General features: G+C 39.4%; 3 protein-coding genes across 3 annotated transcripts; 2 read left to right on the forward strand and 1 right to left on the reverse strand.

Moving 5' to 3' along the window:
* LOC101171103 (glutathione S-transferase omega-1) lies at positions 1 to 2,299 on the forward strand. Its single transcript, XM_004077090.4, has 6 exons — positions 1 to 206; positions 900 to 1,008; positions 1,091 to 1,313; positions 1,397 to 1,498; positions 1,633 to 1,739; positions 1,936 to 2,299. Exons 1-6 carry the CDS (start codon positions 179 to 181, stop codon positions 2,084 to 2,086), a joined length of 720 nt encoding a protein of 239 aa, XP_004077138.1. The 5' UTR covers positions 1 to 178; the 3' UTR covers positions 2,087 to 2,299.
* Positions 2,300 to 12,027: 9,728 nt separating this feature from the next.
* Positions 12,028 to 14,806, forward strand: LOC101171354 (glutathione S-transferase omega-1). Its single transcript, XM_004077091.4, has 6 exons — positions 12,028 to 12,475; positions 13,097 to 13,205; positions 13,288 to 13,510; positions 13,600 to 13,701; positions 13,828 to 13,934; positions 14,525 to 14,806. The coding sequence occupies exons 1-6, from the start codon at positions 12,448 to 12,450 to the stop codon at positions 14,673 to 14,675; spliced, it is 720 nt and encodes a 239-aa protein (XP_004077139.1). The 5' UTR covers positions 12,028 to 12,447; the 3' UTR covers positions 14,676 to 14,806.
* On the reverse strand, positions 14,743 to 19,366 carry itprip (inositol 1,4,5-trisphosphate receptor interacting protein). The gene is made up of 2 exons (XM_004077348.4): positions 19,196 to 19,366; positions 14,743 to 17,136 (listed from the first exon to the last, which is right to left on the reverse strand). The coding sequence occupies exon 2, from the start codon at positions 17,073 to 17,075 to the stop codon at positions 15,468 to 15,470; it is 1,608 nt and encodes a 535-aa protein (XP_004077396.1). The 5' UTR covers positions 17,076 to 17,136; positions 19,196 to 19,366; the 3' UTR covers positions 14,743 to 15,467.
* Between the last annotated feature and the right edge of the window lie 414 nt (positions 19,367 to 19,780).

Below are 19,780 nucleotides of genomic sequence, written 5' to 3' on the forward strand. Positions count from 1 at the left end.
AACCACAACCTTTCGGAGATCCAACCCTTTTTTCGTGATTGGCTACAAGTCTGGAGACACATAAGATCCGGAAATACCGCACGCCTTAAACACTTTACTCCGTGTTTGCCTTCGTGTTGGTTGATCATTTTCCTCTAGTCTCTTCATACGGCAGAAAGTTCAAACTACAAAGGCGAACATGTCGACGGAAAAGAGCTTAGCAAAAGGTAAGACTCAGTCAGTGAAAAAGGTGCTTTATGGTAACTTTTTAAAAGGGAATAATATAAAACCTTTCCAAAGGTATTTGGAATTCAAGCTCTGATTCAATGTTTGAATCTATTTTATTTAGAAAAAAAAATTAGAAAATTTAATGTCGTTATATTTTTGTTTTATTCGATGGGCGGGCCCATTTGTAGCAGCCCCTATTTGTGATTGGTCAATGGTTCACCCTTCAAAATAAAAGTTGTTCCTGTTTTACTGTCTTTGAGACGTTCATGAACTTAAGTACAAAAACTATATACATCATTGGAAATATTTCAATATATTGTTGGTTATGTGACTTGATGTGGCCCTAACCTACCACGTATTATAATCATGGCACTTTTTTTTCTTTTCTTTTCAAAAGTATTGCTCAAGTCACACTTGGTAAAAAGAAAGCTTGACAAACAGGTTTTCAAAACCGTTTTTTAAAATCAAGATATGAATAAGTTAAAATAATAAAATACTAGTTGAAAATACCATTGGAAAAACAGTTTTCTTTGAATTTGTGTCATTGCAAACGTTTTAACATGAGCGTTTATTCAGAAAGTAATAAGCCTTTTGTTCTGTCACTTCACACTAAAAGCAGCTAAACTTTAATTTCTTCTGAAAAATCTTGTCATTTAATGTCTTTTTAACCCTTACATTTTTATCCATTTCAGGAAGTGCTGCTCCTGGCCCGGTCCCCAAAGACCACATCAGACTTTACAGCATGAGGTTTTGCCCTTTTGCTCAGAGGACCAGATTAGTGCTGCACGCCAAAGGGATAAAGTTAGCTACATTTTAACAAAGTCCATAAATTTACACTGTCTTTGCTCAGAAAATGTGTTTGAGCTTTTTTCTTGTGTTTCAGATTTGACACCATTAACGTCGACCTGAAAAATAAGCCTGATTGGTTCCTGGAGAAGAACCCGTTTGGTACCGTTCCAGTCCTTGAGACACCTGCTGGTGAAGTCATATATGAATCCTCCATCACCTCTGAGTACCTGGATGAAGTCTATCCTGAGAAGAAGCTGCTTCCAGCCTTTGCTTATGCCAAAGCTCAGCAGAAGATGTTGCTGGAGCATTTTGCAAAGGTAGAATGTTTTCAAATTTACCCCAAACGTTGAGAAATCGTGTGTCTTGGTTCCAATATTGATGTCAACCCTTTATTTCACAGTTGGTACCATTATTCTACAGGATTCCATCCGCAAAGAAGAATGGTGACGATGTGTCAGGAATGGAGGCTGAACTGAAAGAGAAATTAGGCAAATTGAATGATGTAGGCTACAGAAAAAGAGCTTTGTTGACCTTTAAAGCACATATTATGACTTTGAAAGGTCCTTCTTTTCCTATGTTCCTACATCTTCTTTCTACCTGCTGTGTAAACTGCTGCATATCCTTTTTTACCTTTAGGAGTTGGTGCAAAAGAAGACCAAGTTCTTTGGAGGTGATTCCATCACAATGATAGATTACATGATGTGGCCATTTTTTGAGAGAACAGAGGTCTTTGAAGTGCAGCAGTGAGTATTAATAAATGTTTTTCATTCATTCAAATAGATAATGACATTTATAGTTGACTAAACTTGGAAAACATTAAAGCTTATTTGGTAAATTGCCTTGAGTACCTGCCAAAACAAGTTAAAGCAAAGCAATTTAAACTAATAAGTCAAAAAGTAAAACCTCTGCCATAAATTAATGCAATTTCTGTCTTTGAAGCTGTCTGGACCACACTCCTGAGCTGAAAAAGTGGATCGAGCTCATGTTGAAGGACCCAGCTGTTAAAGCCACCATTCACCCTGTGGAAACACACAAGATATTCTACAAGAGCTTCGTTGAAGGGAAACCGGACTTTGATTACGGCCTTTAGGAAATGCTGACCAAGCGGTGCATTTCTAATGACAGCTTTTCAATGTTTATTGCAGCTAAACCAAAAAGAGTTTAAGGGCTTCCTTTAAACAGCAAAACCCAAATGTTTTTATTGGGCATGCAACATTGTTCTTACATATTTGTAATGATCTCTGTCTCTGTAGCAATGTTTTAAATAGAAGCAAAATGGATTAAATAATTTCTGAAGTCATGAATTGTTTGAGTATTTGAGTATCTAACATGAACAAAGTGGAAGCTCCTAAGCAATAAAATGAGTTTGATCGTTTTTAAAACACAATATCAGAAGTTGCAGGGGTTACTGTAGAATAAACAAACTGCTGTATACTGAGTCTTCCAGTGCAGCTGAAACACTTAAACAGGCATTCACCATGTTGGAAGAAAAAAACGTTTTTACAAAAGTGCTTGTCAGTCTGTTTAGAAGATAAACCACAAATGACTCTATCAAAAAAAAAATCTGCATAACACATTACTCCACCTCAAAGCATATAAATAAGTACAATTAGAGTTATGCAAGCATCCCACCCTCTGTACATGGTGCAAGACTGGGGTCAACACGAGGCTGCTTCACACATGCATCTTTATGGTTCTTGATTCTAATTGATATACCTGGAACTACTGAAGCTCAGAAATGTGAACTTGACAGGTGAGGCGTATTGACTGTGGACTCATTTCTTCAAAACACATTTAAAGCATAAAGCTGCATCTGGACAGGACAGATTCTGCTGCACAAGGTGATGCCTCCATGTCTGGAAACTTGTGAAGCCTGCGCCTTGAATTGTCTCTCTGCCACACACACAACTGGTTGTTTTTGGGTTCAGCAACATTGCAGTAAAACTGATTTAAGTGGTAGCTTTTAAATTACTATTCCCTATCAGCTGTGATTGTTTGGAATGTAACAATGTGGAGGCAGCATCAATAACAAGAATCCTGTGGTAGACGATTAGCAAAATATTTCAGTTAATGTCTTGAGTGGACTCCCAATGTGAGGGGGCTGTTAGTGGTGCTGTCCCACCCAAATAGAAAACAAGAGATTAGAAGGATGTTCAAGACACTGACCTTTTTAAATCAGATCTGTAAAGCATCAACAACAACCAGATTGCTGGAATCTCAGGAATCGATTGTTCTGATCTCCAGTGAACAGCGCCCGTTCTTTTATGTACCGCAGTTTGAATTTAGTATGAAAATATAGGAGTGGGTGACTGGCTGCTATAAATAACTTGTGACTGGGGTTTGAATGTGCAAAAAGTCATAAGAAAATCCAAAAATGGTTACTGAATTTTGTTTCTCCTTTACTGATTTGTGTTTTAAAAGCTAAAAACAAAAAACTAAAATAAAAATTCAACTCAAACTCAAAACTGGGAGCACAAACTCTCTTATCATCCTTGATTTTCAACAAGTCTAAGTACAGTCCACATTGACTGACAATCATCTTCAGCCACACTGAGGGTCTCAGCTGTATGAGAGGAAGTGCTGCCAAGTGTTCAGCAGTGAGAAGTAGACAAGAGAAGCCGTGTTCAGAAGAACCTATTGATGGAGGATGCAGAACGGTAAAATTGGAGTCTTATTTTGTGTTTAATAGTTATTATTCAACGGTGTTAACTTAACTGTGTTAATAAGGACGTTTAAGTCAGAAAACAGCAGATATAGAAGACTGAATAAAAATAAATGTATTTACTGATTTATTTTATTTGGGTATTTTATTTGAACAAGAGTTTTATAAGTAACTTTTGTACAGATAACAGTTAATAATAGAGTTTAGTCAATAGTATATTATGTGTTCCATACAAATGTACTGGCTCTCAGACACTCACAAGTTGTGTGTGCGCTGAAGTTGCAGCTAGACCCTGCCTTCAGTGGCCCCCAGGTAAATTGAGTTTGAGACCCCCTTTTTTGAGGAAGATTAAGTTCATGTTAGTAATGTAAAACTGTTACGCCCCCCCCCCCCCCCCGACACATTTGTCCACATTAAATGATGTCACACAAAAGGAAGGAAGTGGTGCAACTGAGGTGGCTTGTTGCAGTTCGAGCTCCTTTAGGCAGATTTGCCTGTGGCTTTCCTCTTTAATTTTTCTGAGCTCAAACTCATAACCAACTTCCTTTTTGATTCTCAAACGGAGCAGTTCAACCTAAAGCTCCTTCAGATAAAGAGACCCAGATAAAGAGTTTTGCCATCCGGTAAACTCATCCTGCCAACCAAAATACCCCCAATGGGGCCAACAAAATTTCACTGGGACTAAAACAGGTGATCCTCACTCAACCAACAGGCACGGGCTTAACAAAGGAGCAAGAAAAAGAAAAAGTGAAGCAGACGATTACACAAAACCACAAAACTGGTGTCCAAAGATGTGCAAATAAATTCACAAAAATGAGCAAAATGGCTCAAGCAAAGTGTCAGCACAAGGCACAAAGAAAAGCACCCCAAAACAAAGTGCTAACACGAGCCACAAATGCTCAGTCCAGTGCCCAAAAACCCAGGGCAGATGACAAAGACAATACAGGCTGTACAAAGACAGACCTACAAATAAGTGTTGCCAAAAAAAAACTGCCACTGGTCAAGCGGGATAAATCCCGGACGAGCCCCCAAATATGTTACGGCCCCCCGACAGGCAAACCTGTCCCAGTCTAAGGGAAATAAAAAAGGGGCCAAAACATATGAACGATGGACACCAAAGTTTAGGAACACAGTTTATTGAGTGGGAGAAATAACCTGTGTCCTGTAAAACAAAAGAAAATAAATTACTGTGCTGGTCTCAATAAAAGACAAAACAAAGGGATTGGAGCTTTGGCCAAACATAAAATAAGTCAGGGAGACAACTGACCCGGCCAAGTTTAGTGTTGGAGTCTGCAGCTCCCTGCTAAGGTTGCCTATTCAAATCTAACTATTGAAAAGAAATAAACAAAGCCCGCAAATGAGGAGTACCAAGGTCCAACCCCAAACTAAAATAATAAAACCCATCAGTATAAGACTGCAGAAGACCAAGAAGAAATCAAAAGAGAAACAAACCAATCAGCACAGCTCCAACTCAAAACAACTGCTCCTCAGCCTCCTGGGGGGTATTCCAGGAAGCATGTTTAAACTAGCCTGACTTTAAGCCTGAACTCTGGCTGAAATCCACCTGAACTTGCTTACTCGGGGTATGTCGGTTCCAAAAGACCGAATATGAGTTAGCGTAATTGCGCTCGACTTGGTAACCCTGGGTTAATGCACGTGCACGGCATGTACATAAAGATTTTCTCAATGGATCGCCGATTTACGGAGTCACCATGGAAACGCGGGGAGAAGAAAAAAAAAAGAGAGCGCAACACTTCAGTGAGACGGAAGTGAGACGGAGTCTTAGCTTTTGACGGTGTATGAAGATTAGACGTCCATCAAAAAAGTAACACGGCTGCATCATCAGCAAAACAAAGAGTTTCTGCTTGTAGTAGAAGAACAGACAAAGTAAACGCACAAGTTTCTGATCTTGTTTCCATTTTCCTTGTGACGCATATATATATATATATATATATACTTATCCAATTTTGCCAACTTACAGTGAAAGAATTACTTCTATTGGTAACAAGCAATTGAGTTAAATTTATTCAACCTATTTTCTTACGTCTTTAAAACTCAATAATTGTTTTTACAACTCAAATTTAAATATTTAACTAAATGTCATATTACTCCAATTCAATTAATCTTTTTTCCATCTTAATTAATTATAATTCTTGAACTCTCATATGTTAAGGTTTGAGCCGACAGATATTCTCATTTTCATAAAAATAAAAATCCGAAAAGCCATATGCCAAGTGCATACAGTTATTTTAGGAATTTCCATCATCCTCTTCACAGTAAAAATCGGAGGGGTGCTATATAAACTCATCATCCTCTCTCTTCCTCTCATTTATGGTGCAGAGACATAAGCTTAGTACAGGGGTCGGCAACCTTTTTTACTCAAAGAGCCATTTGGGACCGCCCCTAATGAAAAAAAAAACACCCGGAGCCACAACCCGTTTTGACATCATTATATATATTATGCATGTATATATTATATCAAGGGTGATCATTACGTCGATCGCGATCGATTTTCAAGGACATAAGTGTAGATCACGGTCCAGAAAAGATTAAAAAAAAGTACTTCTTCTTTTCATCTTCATGTTTATTTGTTACATGTTTATTTCAACATTATTGTTTATGTACTGATGATTAAAAACTACACAGTGAGTTTACATAAAGATACTTTTGTATTAACAGATGAGGCGTTTTATTACAAAGACAGAAAGCAGCGACCATCGTATTCATGCTCTGCTGTAAATGGTGCAATGCGGGGGGCGTGGCATATTGTGAGGCATTTGGCGCTGCTGGCTCCGTATTGATCAGTATTGATGGGGAACGACGACTACTAATTTAGTGCTCCGTCCTCCGAACACACAATATATTTCACGCACACACCTCCGCTCCATGCTCACACCCCCATCTCCACCTGCACGCGCCCCTCCCTCGTGGCACGCGCGCCGCTCAGCACAAACACACACTCGGCAACAGTATTAAGCGCGTGCCTCACAGCTTCCTTGATGAGCTCGTATTTATCGGGCGAGAACTGCAGAGCTTATAGCAGGAGGAGAAACGCGGGGCGGCTTTAATAAACTCCGGTTGCTGGACTTCTACCGGGGACATGATGTGCCGCGGGGAGAAAAAGACGTTCTGAAGGCAGAGTTTGTCAGAGGATGTCCGATTGGCCTTTCTGCATGTCAATCAAGTCCTGTACTTTTCGGTGAGGATTTTGATTGGCTGGTGGATTTTCAAGAAGCACTCTCTTCCCCTTCAATCTCCCCCACGTCCCCGAAGATGACCCGTCGATCGCAACCGACGCAACAAGCTCCCCTGCTCTGAAACACACATCACCGCACACGGGAGTCCAAAACACCGGCGCAAACTCTCCATCACCAGAAAGCCGCTCCCCGTTCCGCGCCACGCCAAGCCCCCGGCAGAAAATCACTCCAGACCCGGAGTGTTTATTGAAGCCGTCCCGCGTGTCTCCTCCTGCTATCAGCTCCTCAGCCCTCGCCCGACAAACACGAGCCCACCAAGGAAGCTGTTTTTTACGTGGCAAGTGCCTCCCACGGAGCCAGCAGCGCCTTTGAAATGCCATGAAAAATGAACAAACTAAAATAAATTTGAATTTTTATAAAATACTCATTATTTTCCAAAGTCACAGGGAGCCACAACAGAAGGATGAAAGAGCCACATGTGGCTCTGAAACCATGGGTTGCCGACCCCTGGCTTAGTAGGACAAAATAACTCAAAACACAGTGAAACACAGTAAAACAGCTAAACGACTAAACACATTTGGTCAAAAACCCACACTTAAACCCAAATCCTTCCAGACAGGCAAAGGTAATGGTATCCCACAATCCCTTGCGGTGCCGATTTAACAGCAGCACCAAAGTTACACCTACTTAATTGAATTAATTTGAATGAAAGTAAAATAACTGTCTGAAACTACGTGTTATTTTAAAACTGACTAAACAAAAAAAATGATTTATCTTAACTGAAGAAAATAATTAAGTTTGATCAAAGTTAAAAAAGTTTATCTTTCCAACATCCATACGTGGTCTTATTACCCTTTCATGGTGGAAAAGGTATTATCTGAGCTTCTTCATCCACTAAATCATCTTCAAATGGACACGCCATGCTGCTTCATCTCTCTGAAAACAAACTAACCTTCAATTAAACCTGCTCCAGACCAGGTTATGTTCAGAGCATGAGTTGCTATAGCAACCTGACAAACCCTGAAACATACCTCCATTTCTCGAACCGAAAGCTGAGGTTATCAACTTCCTTAGCCTCAAACTTACCGTGGGAGCTAGCATAACCTGCTTTCTGGTTTCACGGCAGCCCCGTGACCCCGAAAGGGAAAAAAGGTATAGAAAATGAATGAATGAATAGAAAAGGAAAAGACATGTTCACAAGCAATACAGTCGGACAAAGTTTTGTTCTTTTTAGAGGCAACTCTGAGGTCTTGCTGTTCTTTTGGACTGGTCCACTCCAACAAGTTTTGCGATGGAATAACTCAAACCCTGTGGGGTGTGAGGATGGCTTCTGTGAAGAGAGACGATGGATGCATGTCATTTAAAGGAAACCGACGTATACCTTCAGTGCATGGTAATGGGTTTTTGTACACAGTGACCTGCTCAGATTGTTCATCCATTACCAGAAACTGAAGGCACTGAAGACTTTTCGTCTCTTGGTTCCTTGGAGCATCTATTACTAAATGAGATTGGGATGTTATTGAAAGGTCACACATTTTCCTTAAGATAAGTTGCTTTAGAGGGAACACTGTTAGTCCGTTTAAAGCAGTTCCAGAAGAGGGTAAACACCCAAGTGGAGGAGGATCAGGGACTCTGGCCTCATGGCCACCAATGTGAACATGAAACTTGACAGGCTGCAGACCAGGTGCTTCAAGATGAGCAATGAAGCTGTCACTCAGGTCTAGAAAATCCTTTTCTGTAGATTTGTCCTGCTCCTGCCTTGGGCAGAAAAACCTTCAGGATGTTTCCCAACCAAATCAGAAACCTGATTAACAGAGATGGGAACAACTTGTTGGTTTATCAAGGTTTTGTCCTCAGCTAGATCATTTATTTTCCTGATAAATCCATTATCTCCTCCACAAACCTCAGGCTTAAGTGCATATGTATGTAGTACCACAGCCTTCACCTTCTCATACTCCAGACTCAGTGGCTGGAAAGGATACCAGTGCTTCCTGTGCCTTCCCAGTAAGGACTCTCCGCAGCAAAAGTGGCCAGACCGTTTTAGGGCACTGCAACACCCTAGCAGCATGCTCGAACAGAGCAAAATAATCATCAATGACCCTTTCACCTATTGGAGGTACAAATTTTACACATTTGTCCACATCAAATGGTGTCACACAAAAAGGAAGGAAGTGGTGCAACTGAGGTGGCTTGTTGCAGTTCGAGCTCCTTTAGGCAGATTTGCCTGTGGTTTCCTCTTTAATTTTTCTGAGCACAAATTCATAACCAACTTCCTTCTTCTTGATTCTCAAACAGAGCAGTTCAACCTCAAGCTCCTTCAGATAAAGAGACCCAGCAGAAGTTTTGCCATCCGGTAAATTCATCCTGCCAACCAAAATACCTCCAATGGGGCCAACAAAATTTCACTGGGACTAAAACAGGTGAATAGCAGAATGACAGGGGATGCAGCAAAGCAGCAGCAGCAAGATATAACAAAAACATTGTCATACAGTTTCTTTCACTCTGATAAACAACTGAATTGCCAGGAACCACCTAATAAATAGTCTATTGCTACAAGATAATGCACATTATATTACATGCATCCATCTTTTGCTCCTACTTTTTGACTATATTTCATTGTATTCTGTTTATTTTCTCACGTACAAGCAGAAAAAAAATATTTTTAAAACTCTTTATGTCCTTGAAAACTTGGACAAAAATGCTGATTCTGATCCACTTATCACTGTAAACAAATCCCTGATTTAAATCAGCCAGTTTAACTTATTAATTTATAAATCTTTAAACTACCACTTGATAAAGACTACAACAAATTTGGATCAATTCATTAGCTATTATGTTGAACTTTTAATCTTTTATAAATGGAGATATCTTGTCCTTTACAACACATGTGTCAAACTCAAGGCCCGGGGGGCAAATGTAGCCCTCCATGTCATTTTATGTGGCCCAAAAGAGCATAATTTTTTTTTTTTTCTTAGAATGAAAAATAAAAATTAGTATGTATTTATTCATATCTTGGGGGAATTAGACTTGAAATGTGGGATTGGGCTACTATACATTAGGACTTAAACACTGTCCATATAACCTAACCTGACAGAATCAAATGTAAAAGGATTTATGCTAGAGTAACAAGCAAACTTATGTTTTCTATGCTACTGTAATTGTCACTTTAAAAAGTTATAGTAAATAAATAATGAGTTATTTAACATTAAGGAGTAGTTACATTTAATTTTTCATTACATTTAGTTACATGAGTTATATCTGGCCCTTTGAGGACAGCCACTATACTGCTGTGGCCCCCGGTGAAAATGAGTTTGACACCCCTGGTTTACAACATCGCTGTAAAAGCTCCTGAGCAATAAAACAAGATAATTTATTAAATATTACAACATGGTGTGTTGTTGGGTGCCTTGTAGATTTCACATAATACAACTTTCAGCTGTAGCCAAACCTTAAACTTCAGTTTGAGTGATTCCTTTTTTAGAAAGATTTGCCTGAGTCATGATTGTTCAGCATTTTTTTATTTTATTTTTATTGCTGGGCAAACAAAAGGTGTGTTTTCTCTGAACTGGTCGGTCAAGTTGCTCTTCTCAAAAGACTATCTGGAAATATCTGAAGCCAGTGACATAAAAAAAGGTTCTGATAAGCTCTGGAGACCATTACTTAGGTCTCAATGTAGCAATCAGTTTGAAGCAGAATGTCGGACTAAAGACCCAATCTATTGAAAATTGTTGTTGTTGTTTAACATGATTTTGTAGCATTTTCTCATGATGGAGGACATATGCAATGTCAATAAAATAATTTAGGATTAAAACTGCCTTTCTAAGTGTTTTTTATTCAAAAAGTGACGAATTAGGAGGAGATAAAATCGGCCTTTTGTGAAAGCTCTAAGTTGTGACATAGAAACTTAATTGGGCGGGTCAAAGTGGCTAAAATTGTACAGGTGGACAGTTCCCATATTGCTCAACTTTCATGCTGCACTGCTATTGTTAGGTTGCGGTTGTGAAGGGGAGGGTGGGATATAAACGGAGGCTTACTTCTGCTGACTTAACATCCCACCTACAACTCATTGCCGAGTTTCTGAAGATCTCCTCTACTCTATGTCATAGAAAACTATGCCGTTTTTTTAGTTTTAGCCAAAAACGACAGGATTAGAAAATGAAAGACAATTAAAAGAGGAACACTTTTTTAATAGATCAAAAGCTGATTGGAGTGAGAGTTTAAAGCTGTAAACCAAAATATCATTTAATCAAATGTGATGTTCTTGTCTCAATAAAATCATTGCATTACTTTTTCATATATGGAAAGCAGTCTGGACTTTTTCTAAGCATGCTGAATTATCACAATGACTTGACATTTTCTGACTCAATGACTCAGCAGTTTTTGCAAGCTACTTAGAAGTAAAGGAACGTTCAGTGGAATGATGTCTTCACTTCCTGTGCAGGCATAGTCTAACAAATCCAGTAAGAATAAAGGTTGTTCTTGATGTGATCTTTAAGGGGAAACTATTTGGTACATTTTGGTTAAAATGACTAGGGGGGAAATGTTTTCTTGATATAAAGGTCATCATAAAAAGTAATAAAAATATGATGGGCCACACATGTTTGATAAAAGAAATGTTAAATTTGGTAAGACATTAAAACAATAAAATAAAGGTTAGTGAAAGGCCATAACAGTGTAAAAAGGTTGAAGAGTGCACACTCACTGATTTGACTTGGCTGCTCTGCAAATCAAACACGTGTTACACAAATGCAGCAGGATATATAACAAAAGCGCCAAACAATAGCTGCATTTTATTTTTGATAAGTAGTGAAGAAATGTATGCTTACTGTTTTATTAAATTTGGGTGTTATACATGCATTTGGTGTGTATTCTTGGCCTGCCAGGGGGAGGGGGGAGACTGACTCATACTCGTGCTGCAGACGGGAAAAGCTAAGAATAAAAATAAAAAAAGACGAGAAAAGCACAAGTTTGTCACGCTAAAAAAAGGAAGCCAGCTAAAGAGTCACCAGGCCCCTTCTATGGAAACATGAAACCGACGTTGCAGGCAGAAGTGTATCTAAAAAGGACATTGTTCAAATTGCTGGCAGAAGATCATTGGCTGCTGCACACAGGAAGAAAACTCAGCAGCTATAGCCACTATAAGACTACTCTTTCCAGGAAGTTCCTTCTATTCTCTCTTCTGGGGCTCCCGTCTTCGCTGTCGTTCTGTGTTTTCGCTCTCTGTCTTAAAAATATTGTATCAGGGAATAAACTTTGTTCATCTTTAACCGCCCGAATCCTGGGTCATTCTTCTCCTCGATGTTGAACACGCACTAGGAAACCTGCCAAACCGGAATAAGGGTTCCTTCAGTAGCTATAGTTTCATGTAATATATGATAATAGCCCTTTTCGTTTTTTCAAGAAAGGCGTCGTCTTTACTTTCGAAGAACAACCCTTTAACGTGATTGGCTGCTATTTTTGACACGCCTACTCTGGAAGTAGCGAACATATTTATCCATCGGTTTTTCCCTGTTGTATCTATCTGCTTTTATCTACTTCTCTCCTACATTTTGTTCTCCGTCCTTTGGAAAGTTTAATAGAAAGTGCGCCATCATGTCGACTGAAAAGTCTTTCGCAAAAGGTAAGACTGAAGAAAAATGCAACTATCGCGATATTCCGATAGCTAGCTAAACCCAATGAGTTATAACTCATTGGCTAAACCAGCAGTTAGCAAGAATGACTCTTTTTAGGTTAACATCATTGAATTGTATTAAGTTTATTTATAACGTGAATATGAAGTACATTTAAATAAGACAAAGCAATAGAGGTTATTGAAATATGTATTCGATATTTAAAATGTAATTCTCCCTAAAGAGATCTAAAAATTCTTGAAGATGTGAAAAGTCACCATTATCTAACAGTCTGTAAACCCTTACTGTTGTGGTCTTTGGAGGGCGCACTTCCATTTTTATATGAGGTACTGAAGCAAAAACATTGAATTTTTACCTTTAGGTTTGTGGGAAAAGATAAAAAAAATGCAATTTTTACTCCATATTAAAACATTACAGGTTATAGATGGCAGTAAAACTGCTGTTTATATTTTGACAAATCCAACTAACAATTGAAAAATATTTGTTCACTGTATAATTAAGAGTTTGCACATTTATCAATACCTGAGTTGTCTCATTCAATGCAAATATGTATCATACCAGTGCTTTAGATGTTTTTCAATACATTTGAACTATTCTTTTATCCATCTCAGGAAGTGCTGCTCCTGGCCCGGTCCCTAAAGACCACATCAGACTTTACAGCATGAGGTTTTGCCCTTTTGCTCAGAGGACCAGATTAGTGCTGCACACCAAAGGGATAAAGTAATAGAAATTACATTAATCTGAATCTGTCAAAGTCATATCAATGTAAGTCAAGCATGTCATTTCCATTTTTATGTTTTAGGTTTGAAACCATCAACATCCACCTGAAGGAAAAACCTGAATGGTTCTTCCAGAAGAACCCCTTAGGTCTTGTCCCGGTGCTGGAGACCCCTGCAGGGGAAATTATCTGTGAGTCGTCCATCACCTCTGAGTACCTGGATGAAGCCTATCCAGAGAAGAAGCTGCTTCCATCCTCTGCTTATGCCAAAGCTCAGCAAAGAATGATGTTGGAGCATTTTTCAAAGGTTTACTGAGTTCAAATTTGCTCTCAAATTAGAGAAAAAAAAGTCAATTGTTTTCTTTTCTATTCTAAATTCTGCCTTATTTTCTTCAGATCATACCATTCTTCTACAGGATTCCATCCGCAAAGAGGAATGGCGAAGATGTGTCAGGAATGGAGGCTGAACTGAAAGAAAAATTGGGGAAACTTAATGAAGTAGGCTGCTGAAAGGCAAAACTTTCTGATATATTTACATATATGATGCATTTTTCTTAAATATTGATGCACCTGGTTCATACAAGTATTCTCATCAACTTTGCTGCATATTCTTTTTATTTTTAGGAGTTGGTGCAAAAGAAAACAAAGTTCTTTGGAGGCGATTCCATCACAATGATTGATTATATGATGTGGCCACATTTTGAGAGAACTGAGGTCTACGGGGTGCAGAAGTGAGTATTTCTGTTGTTTGTTTTTTTATTTAATTTAAGCAGATGAAATAATTGAGTACTTTTGTTATTTCATAGGTGTAATGTGCACTAATAATGTTTCTGCTTTTTCTGACATGCTCTTACTGCTCATTTGCAACATTTTAAACTGAACAAAGAGAACACATTTACTGTGAATGTGCAGTTTTACAATTACCTTCAAGTACAAACTAACAGCGCCATCTACTGCTTCAGATGCGTCATTGTTTAAAAGTTAGTTTCAAAGCCTTTTTGGCCATGATCTAAAAACTTTCCTACATTCTTCATCCATTTATTTTGATAACAAATTCCTTCACGTTTTTGGCTTGAACGAATAAGAAAAAATAAAGGGAAAAAAATAAAGATGCAAGAGATAATATGCTCCAAAAGGGAACTTGAGTTGCACTTTTATTTTGTTAAATGAAGTACCAGGAAGTACTTCATGATTCCAGGTAGTTTTCCGAAAGCCATCAAAGCCAAACATCATAACAACCAAAACTGCTTAGAACCTGACATCTAGACAATGTAATTTAATGTTTAAAACCTTTAATTCACAAATGTGACTGTTTTTGCAGCTGCCTGGAGCACACACCTGAGCTGAAGAAGTGGATGGGGCGAATGTTGGAGGATCCAGCTGTGAAGGCAACAATGTTCAGCAAAGAAGCACACGAGGCCTTCTACAAGAGCTTCATAGACGGGAAACCAGATTATGACTACGGCCTTTAAAGCACTCCGTCCAAAACGGTCATCCGTCCTTTTTTTCATGTCCAAAGTCTGTCCTCAGATTTTTTTGTTTTTTTTTTATTTGTCATCCATCCTCAAATATTTGGTGGTGCAGAATAGCCCTCCCCCAAAAATAAAATTTTCTTAAGGTTACTGGTTTAAAATAAAATAAAGTCTCAATAGTTTTGGTCTCATGTTTTTATTTCGTTAAAAAGTGCACAAAGGTGTCATTTAACTCCCTGTTTAAACAGAGTGGTCCCATTCAAAGAACTGCAGAGCACTCAGAACACAAGCTTGTGATCAACAAAAATGAGTTTGTCAAATATTGCAAAACAGAATAGCTGCCATTAGAATTGCAACAACGATGCAAAAAATACGGTTAAATGGTAATAAGTCTCCCATTGGAAAACAATCGCAGTATAGTTTCAGAGTGGAAGAGAATATGAATACAGTTTATTTGTATTAGTAAAACTGTTATTAGTCTCTAGAATCTTAAAGGAATGCCAAAAACTGGACTGTGCAGGTTAAGGAGAAGCCTATTGGAGTCCAGATGTACTCCCTTCTTCAAAGATGAACGCATACAGGTGACATGAAGTCATATGGTGGAAGCTGTGGAGGTAGTATAATGATCTGGGTCTGCCTGAGTTGGTCCAAATTTAGCATCATAACACCAGTACTGCATTCCAAAATTGGCGTACTTTTTGTGGCCCCACACTACAGTTCTTGAAGAACTATGGGAGAATATTTGTGTAAAAGCAACCCACTTTATGTAAATCAGGCTTAAAGCTTGTCACACTAACAGTTAAAGCCTTCATCCAGGCTGAGGTTAAAACCATTGTTTGATGGGCGAGGTACATATTCCTGAATAACTATGGATGCATTCTTTAAAATCTCCTGCAGGTGTCTTACAGTTGCTGCGTAGAGCTGCCTCTGCAGCACCAGAGATCGGAACAGATTAATGGGTTCTGCTTTACGAATGACTCCAGGAACCTGAAGAACCTCGGGAACTTTTCTGTTCCCAACCAATGCATGGTGGAGCCTCTTCTCCAGGAGACTCTGGTGCAGAAGGCCGAGCACATCCCGAAGCCTGTGCTCCATGTTCCCTGCCCTCCATGCAGTTGTTTTTGTGCTCAGCAACACATGCAGCAGGACGGTCTTTAGATGGTAGCTGGAGAGGAAACTCTTTCCCGTCAACTCGGTCTGTTTTCGGTTTAGGAATGCAGCAATCTGGAGGCAGTGTGAATGACAGGAATCCTGTGGTAGCCGCTTGGCAAAATACTTCAGTAAGTTTCTCTCGTAGACGGCCAACGAAAGGGGCCAGAAGGGGTCAGGGGGGCTGTCCCACCCGGATGGAAAATGAGAGACAAAATAAGCATCTGTGTCCTCCAGCTGGACCACCGGGATCAGGTTCAGGAGAATGACTTTTCCTGAACGAAATCGGACCTTAAGCGCACCGGCGGCGTCCAGATTGCGGAACAGTACCTGGAAGTCGTATTTGTGGGAGATCCGTCCCCACGCTTTGGTCACAGAAATCTGAAACCACTTCATGACTTGATCTTTGGACAAAATGTCAGTGTTCTTGAGGCACAGAAGCTCATCGGGGTTTGGACCGGCGTTTTGTCTGTCGGCTGTGCTGTGCAGCAGACACAGCATGTCGTCTCCCATGTTAGCAGCGCTGCAGAGGCAGCCCTCGTCGTTTTCCCCAAACCGGGTCGCCCTAATCCTGCCGCTGCCCTGCATGTCCAGGGGGATTTGATCCGAGGAGCACCACATTTGGGACTGAAAGAAATGTGGATGTGGAGGTGAAAAAGGCACCATAAGGTCACAAACGAGGGGCCCGCACACCTTCCAAGATTCAAACATGCTTCCGATCCCTACAAAATCCCCCACTTCCATGTCCGTGTCCCTGTCACACACGCTTCGGAGCGACTCCAGCAGGTCATCGGCCAAACCCTCAACAAATTCCCTCACTTTCCAGTTCTCGTGGGCAGAAGAATAAGAGCATTTGTCACAGAAGTTCCTCAGGATGTCCTTGTCGAGGACCATCATTCTGGGTGTGATGGAGCCACCATCCTCCTCATCCTCCAGATTTCGGATTTCTGTCTCTGCGAGCTCTACTCTGCACATCTCAATGACGAAAAAAATGACAAAAGACACGGAGCTCCAAAAGTACCACATATACGCATCCCGTGAGGTGCCTTCCTCCTGCTTGGACTCCAGCTCCAAGATCTCACTTTCCAGCTTGGCCAGCTCCATCTCCAGCTTCTCCTCATGCTCTCGCATGCGGGCCATCAGCTCCTCGTCCTGCTCGGGCAAGGTGGTGTTTTCTTGAGGGAAGAGCAAGGGGTGGTTTAGAATGGCGGCGGCCACCACCACGAACACTCGTGCCACGGCCCCCTGCATCTTCACTCGGCCTTCAACACCAAGAACCAAAAGTCTTCCAGATGCTCAGGCGCCCTAGACCCTGAAAGCAAAACAAGAACAGTCTTTTTAGCCTCCAAAACACAAACGGTAGCTCTAAATATAGAGGCATGTTCAGTATCACAATTTGCAACATAAGAGGAAGGAAGTTTGAGTCCTCAAGTTTCCCCCTCAAGACCTTATTTACTTATTAACAATCCATCCATCCATAATACATGAATAACCTCATCTATATTTAAACTCTTTAAGACTTTAAATGAAACTTTCACCTCACACAGTCGAGAATACTCGCTATCTTCCTTCCTGGATGTCACCAATGCAACATGCCTCAAAGGAAATCACATAAGTGACTTCCCTGTGTTCAAGCTTCAGGCAGAAATGAACCCTGTATGGTGGCTGTACTCGCTGTGTCCAATTATTACAGAGAATCATGAACAGGCTTTACTTAGCCTGGGAAAAGGGAAGTGTGTGATGAACGCATGAAACTTCAGGGTGGTTTTCTATGTGCATTGCTGTAGTGCTGTTGTCCCACTTCGGAGAACCAGGGGAAAGGAAACATTTGATTATGAAAACATTTTTTTACTCAGACTGGGTTTTCAAAATAATTTTTTTTAAATTTTCACTTAAAAAATGGAATATTGGTGCATTAAAAAAATCTACAAGGGTGTTTTCCAAAGTAGAAATTTGGCAAAACAATACTTAACTACTTAACTGAAGTGTAATGCACCAGAAATTGAATATATTTGTAAATTTGTCAATCAAAATTCAACACATTTTGACAATTTGTGCAAATACTAAAGTATTCCTTTTTTTTTTTCAACAGAAAACATTAAAATTTACTTACTTAAAAAAATTTAGTGTTTGTGTTGTTTTGGATTATTATTTAAAAGGCTTGATATTACACTAACTTAACTAGCTGTTTTTGTTGTTTTAAAAAGAAAAAAGGTATTCATTTGAACCCCTAAAAACTTCATAAACTCTTCATAAGAACTTTATGAAAAAAAACAACTCTAAAACACTGAAATTTCCTTTTATAGTGACTCTAGTAATAGAAAATGTGAGCAGGCAGAGCCGGGGAAACTTCCCAAGCGTTGGCCACTGGGATTCCATCCAACATCTACAAGGAGCTCCATCCAAACAAACATGGAGTCAGGGAGGAGGCTCCAGATGTAGCATCATTTCAACCAAATGACATCTGTCAATGACACAAAACTTTTGAGGTAACTACAACTGGTCGCTTTTTAAGAAATAATTAATTAATTTCTGTGAATTAAAATATCAACATTATACAATAAAACCCTTAAAAAACAATTTTTTCCCTAAATAATGTGCTTTATTGTTATTTTAAAAAGGTATAAATGACCTGCTGATACCACGAGGAACTCTTTCTACAACCAAAATTTACTTTGAAGCCTTGTGGGTAAAAACGGATCGAATCTTTTTAACATTTAACATGAATTTGAGATTTTTTTTTATGCCATTTCTATCCATAGTCTGTTTATTTTTGTTCGCTTGTATAACAAAAATAATTTAGGAATCATTTATAACATCCCTGTTTAGTGCAGATCTATATAATTTATTAGAACTAATTTATAAATAAATAAATCACTGGGAATTTAGCAACAAACTTCAGCAGAAATTTAAGTAAAAGGTTCATTTCCAACACGTTAGTATCTTGTCTTCTTTTCTTTTTTTTTTACTCAGTGAACAATATACAAAAGTACACAGCACATATTTCTAGTATCTTTTCTTTCTTTCAGCTTTATTTGTTCACATTTTTAGTATCATACTTGGTGTTTTTATGTATCTTTTACGTCATCGAACTTAGCGAGCTAACCCCGCTATCCCCCCTCCCACTTGTCTCTGTTGTTGTCTTGGCAACAAAATACAGAAATATGGCGGTTTCTTCCACAAACATGAGTCACCTGGAGCCTCACGCGCCACTCTGAGTTGGCGTACGGCGCGCGCGACTCCACATCACTTCAAAGTAATGCTAGAATGAATTCAAACGCTTGCTTTGGCAGCTGTAGCGAGTAAGTCGAGCTAAAACTTTTCGTAAACGAGCTAAGGCAGGGTTTTATTTTTGTGTTTTATAAACTCACCTGAGTGGTGATGGCGTGAGAATCCATGGCAGCAGCACAGTTGGAGGAACGGGCCACATCCGAGCAACAAACACGGAGTGTTCTGAACATTTCCGGACTGAGCGCTCCACCCATGCAGAGAAACACCGCCCAGCCTGCCCCGCTTACTGAAATGAGGCTTTTTTTGGGTGGGGGCTGAGGCCATTTTTCCATTGGCTCTGGTTCTGCTTTATCCCCGCTTTAGGCCTCAAACTGAAGGGGTCCCATTTAAAGGGGGCCTCAAATGAGCTGGGGGCCACTTCTGACATCAGATAACAAATTCTAACTTTATTTATAAAGTCATTTTCATAAAGTACGGAAGTTTTCCGGATTTCTTGTATTTCTTGCAACAAAATGAAGTGTAAATTAAAAGTGTGTACAAACAAACAAGTAAACAGGAATTAATGGAAAATCCATTCCTATTTTAGTTTTATAAAGTTCACTCCACTGTTGTTTTTCCAACATCAAAAAAATAAATAAAAACTGGACCCTATTAGAACATCTACCACACTGTATGGACACACGTCTTTGCTAAATTCAAAGTGTTTCCTCACATTGGACTACTAG

Source organism: Oryzias latipes, chromosome 15 (assembly GCF_002234675.1).
Source record: "Oryzias latipes chromosome 15, ASM223467v1".
NCBI lineage: Eukaryota > Metazoa > Chordata > Actinopteri > Beloniformes > Adrianichthyidae > Oryzias > Oryzias latipes.

Bases quoted from the DNA above. Each gene is read 5' to 3' on its own strand.
- LOC101171103 (XM_004077090.4), top strand. From the start codon at position 179: ATGTCGACGGAAAAGAGCTTAGCAAAAG. The intron at 1,314-1,396 runs GTAGAATGTTTT...TTTATTTCACAG, and splicing joins TGCTGGAGCATTTTGCAAAG to TTGGTACCATTATTCTACAG. The intron at 1,499-1,632 runs GTAGGCTACAGA...TTTTACCTTTAG, and splicing joins AATTAGGCAAATTGAATGAT to GAGTTGGTGCAAAAGAAGAC.
- LOC101171354 (XM_004077091.4), top strand. From the start codon at position 12,448: ATGTCGACTGAAAAGTCTTTCGCAAAAG. The intron at 13,511-13,599 runs GTTTACTGAGTT...TATTTTCTTCAG, and splicing joins TGTTGGAGCATTTTTCAAAG to ATCATACCATTCTTCTACAG. The intron at 13,702-13,827 runs GTAGGCTGCTGA...TTTTATTTTTAG, and splicing joins AATTGGGGAAACTTAATGAA to GAGTTGGTGCAAAAGAAAAC.
- itprip (XM_004077348.4), bottom strand. From the start codon at position 17,075: ATGCAGGGGGCCGTGGCACGAGTGTTCGTGGTGGTGGCCGCCGCCATT.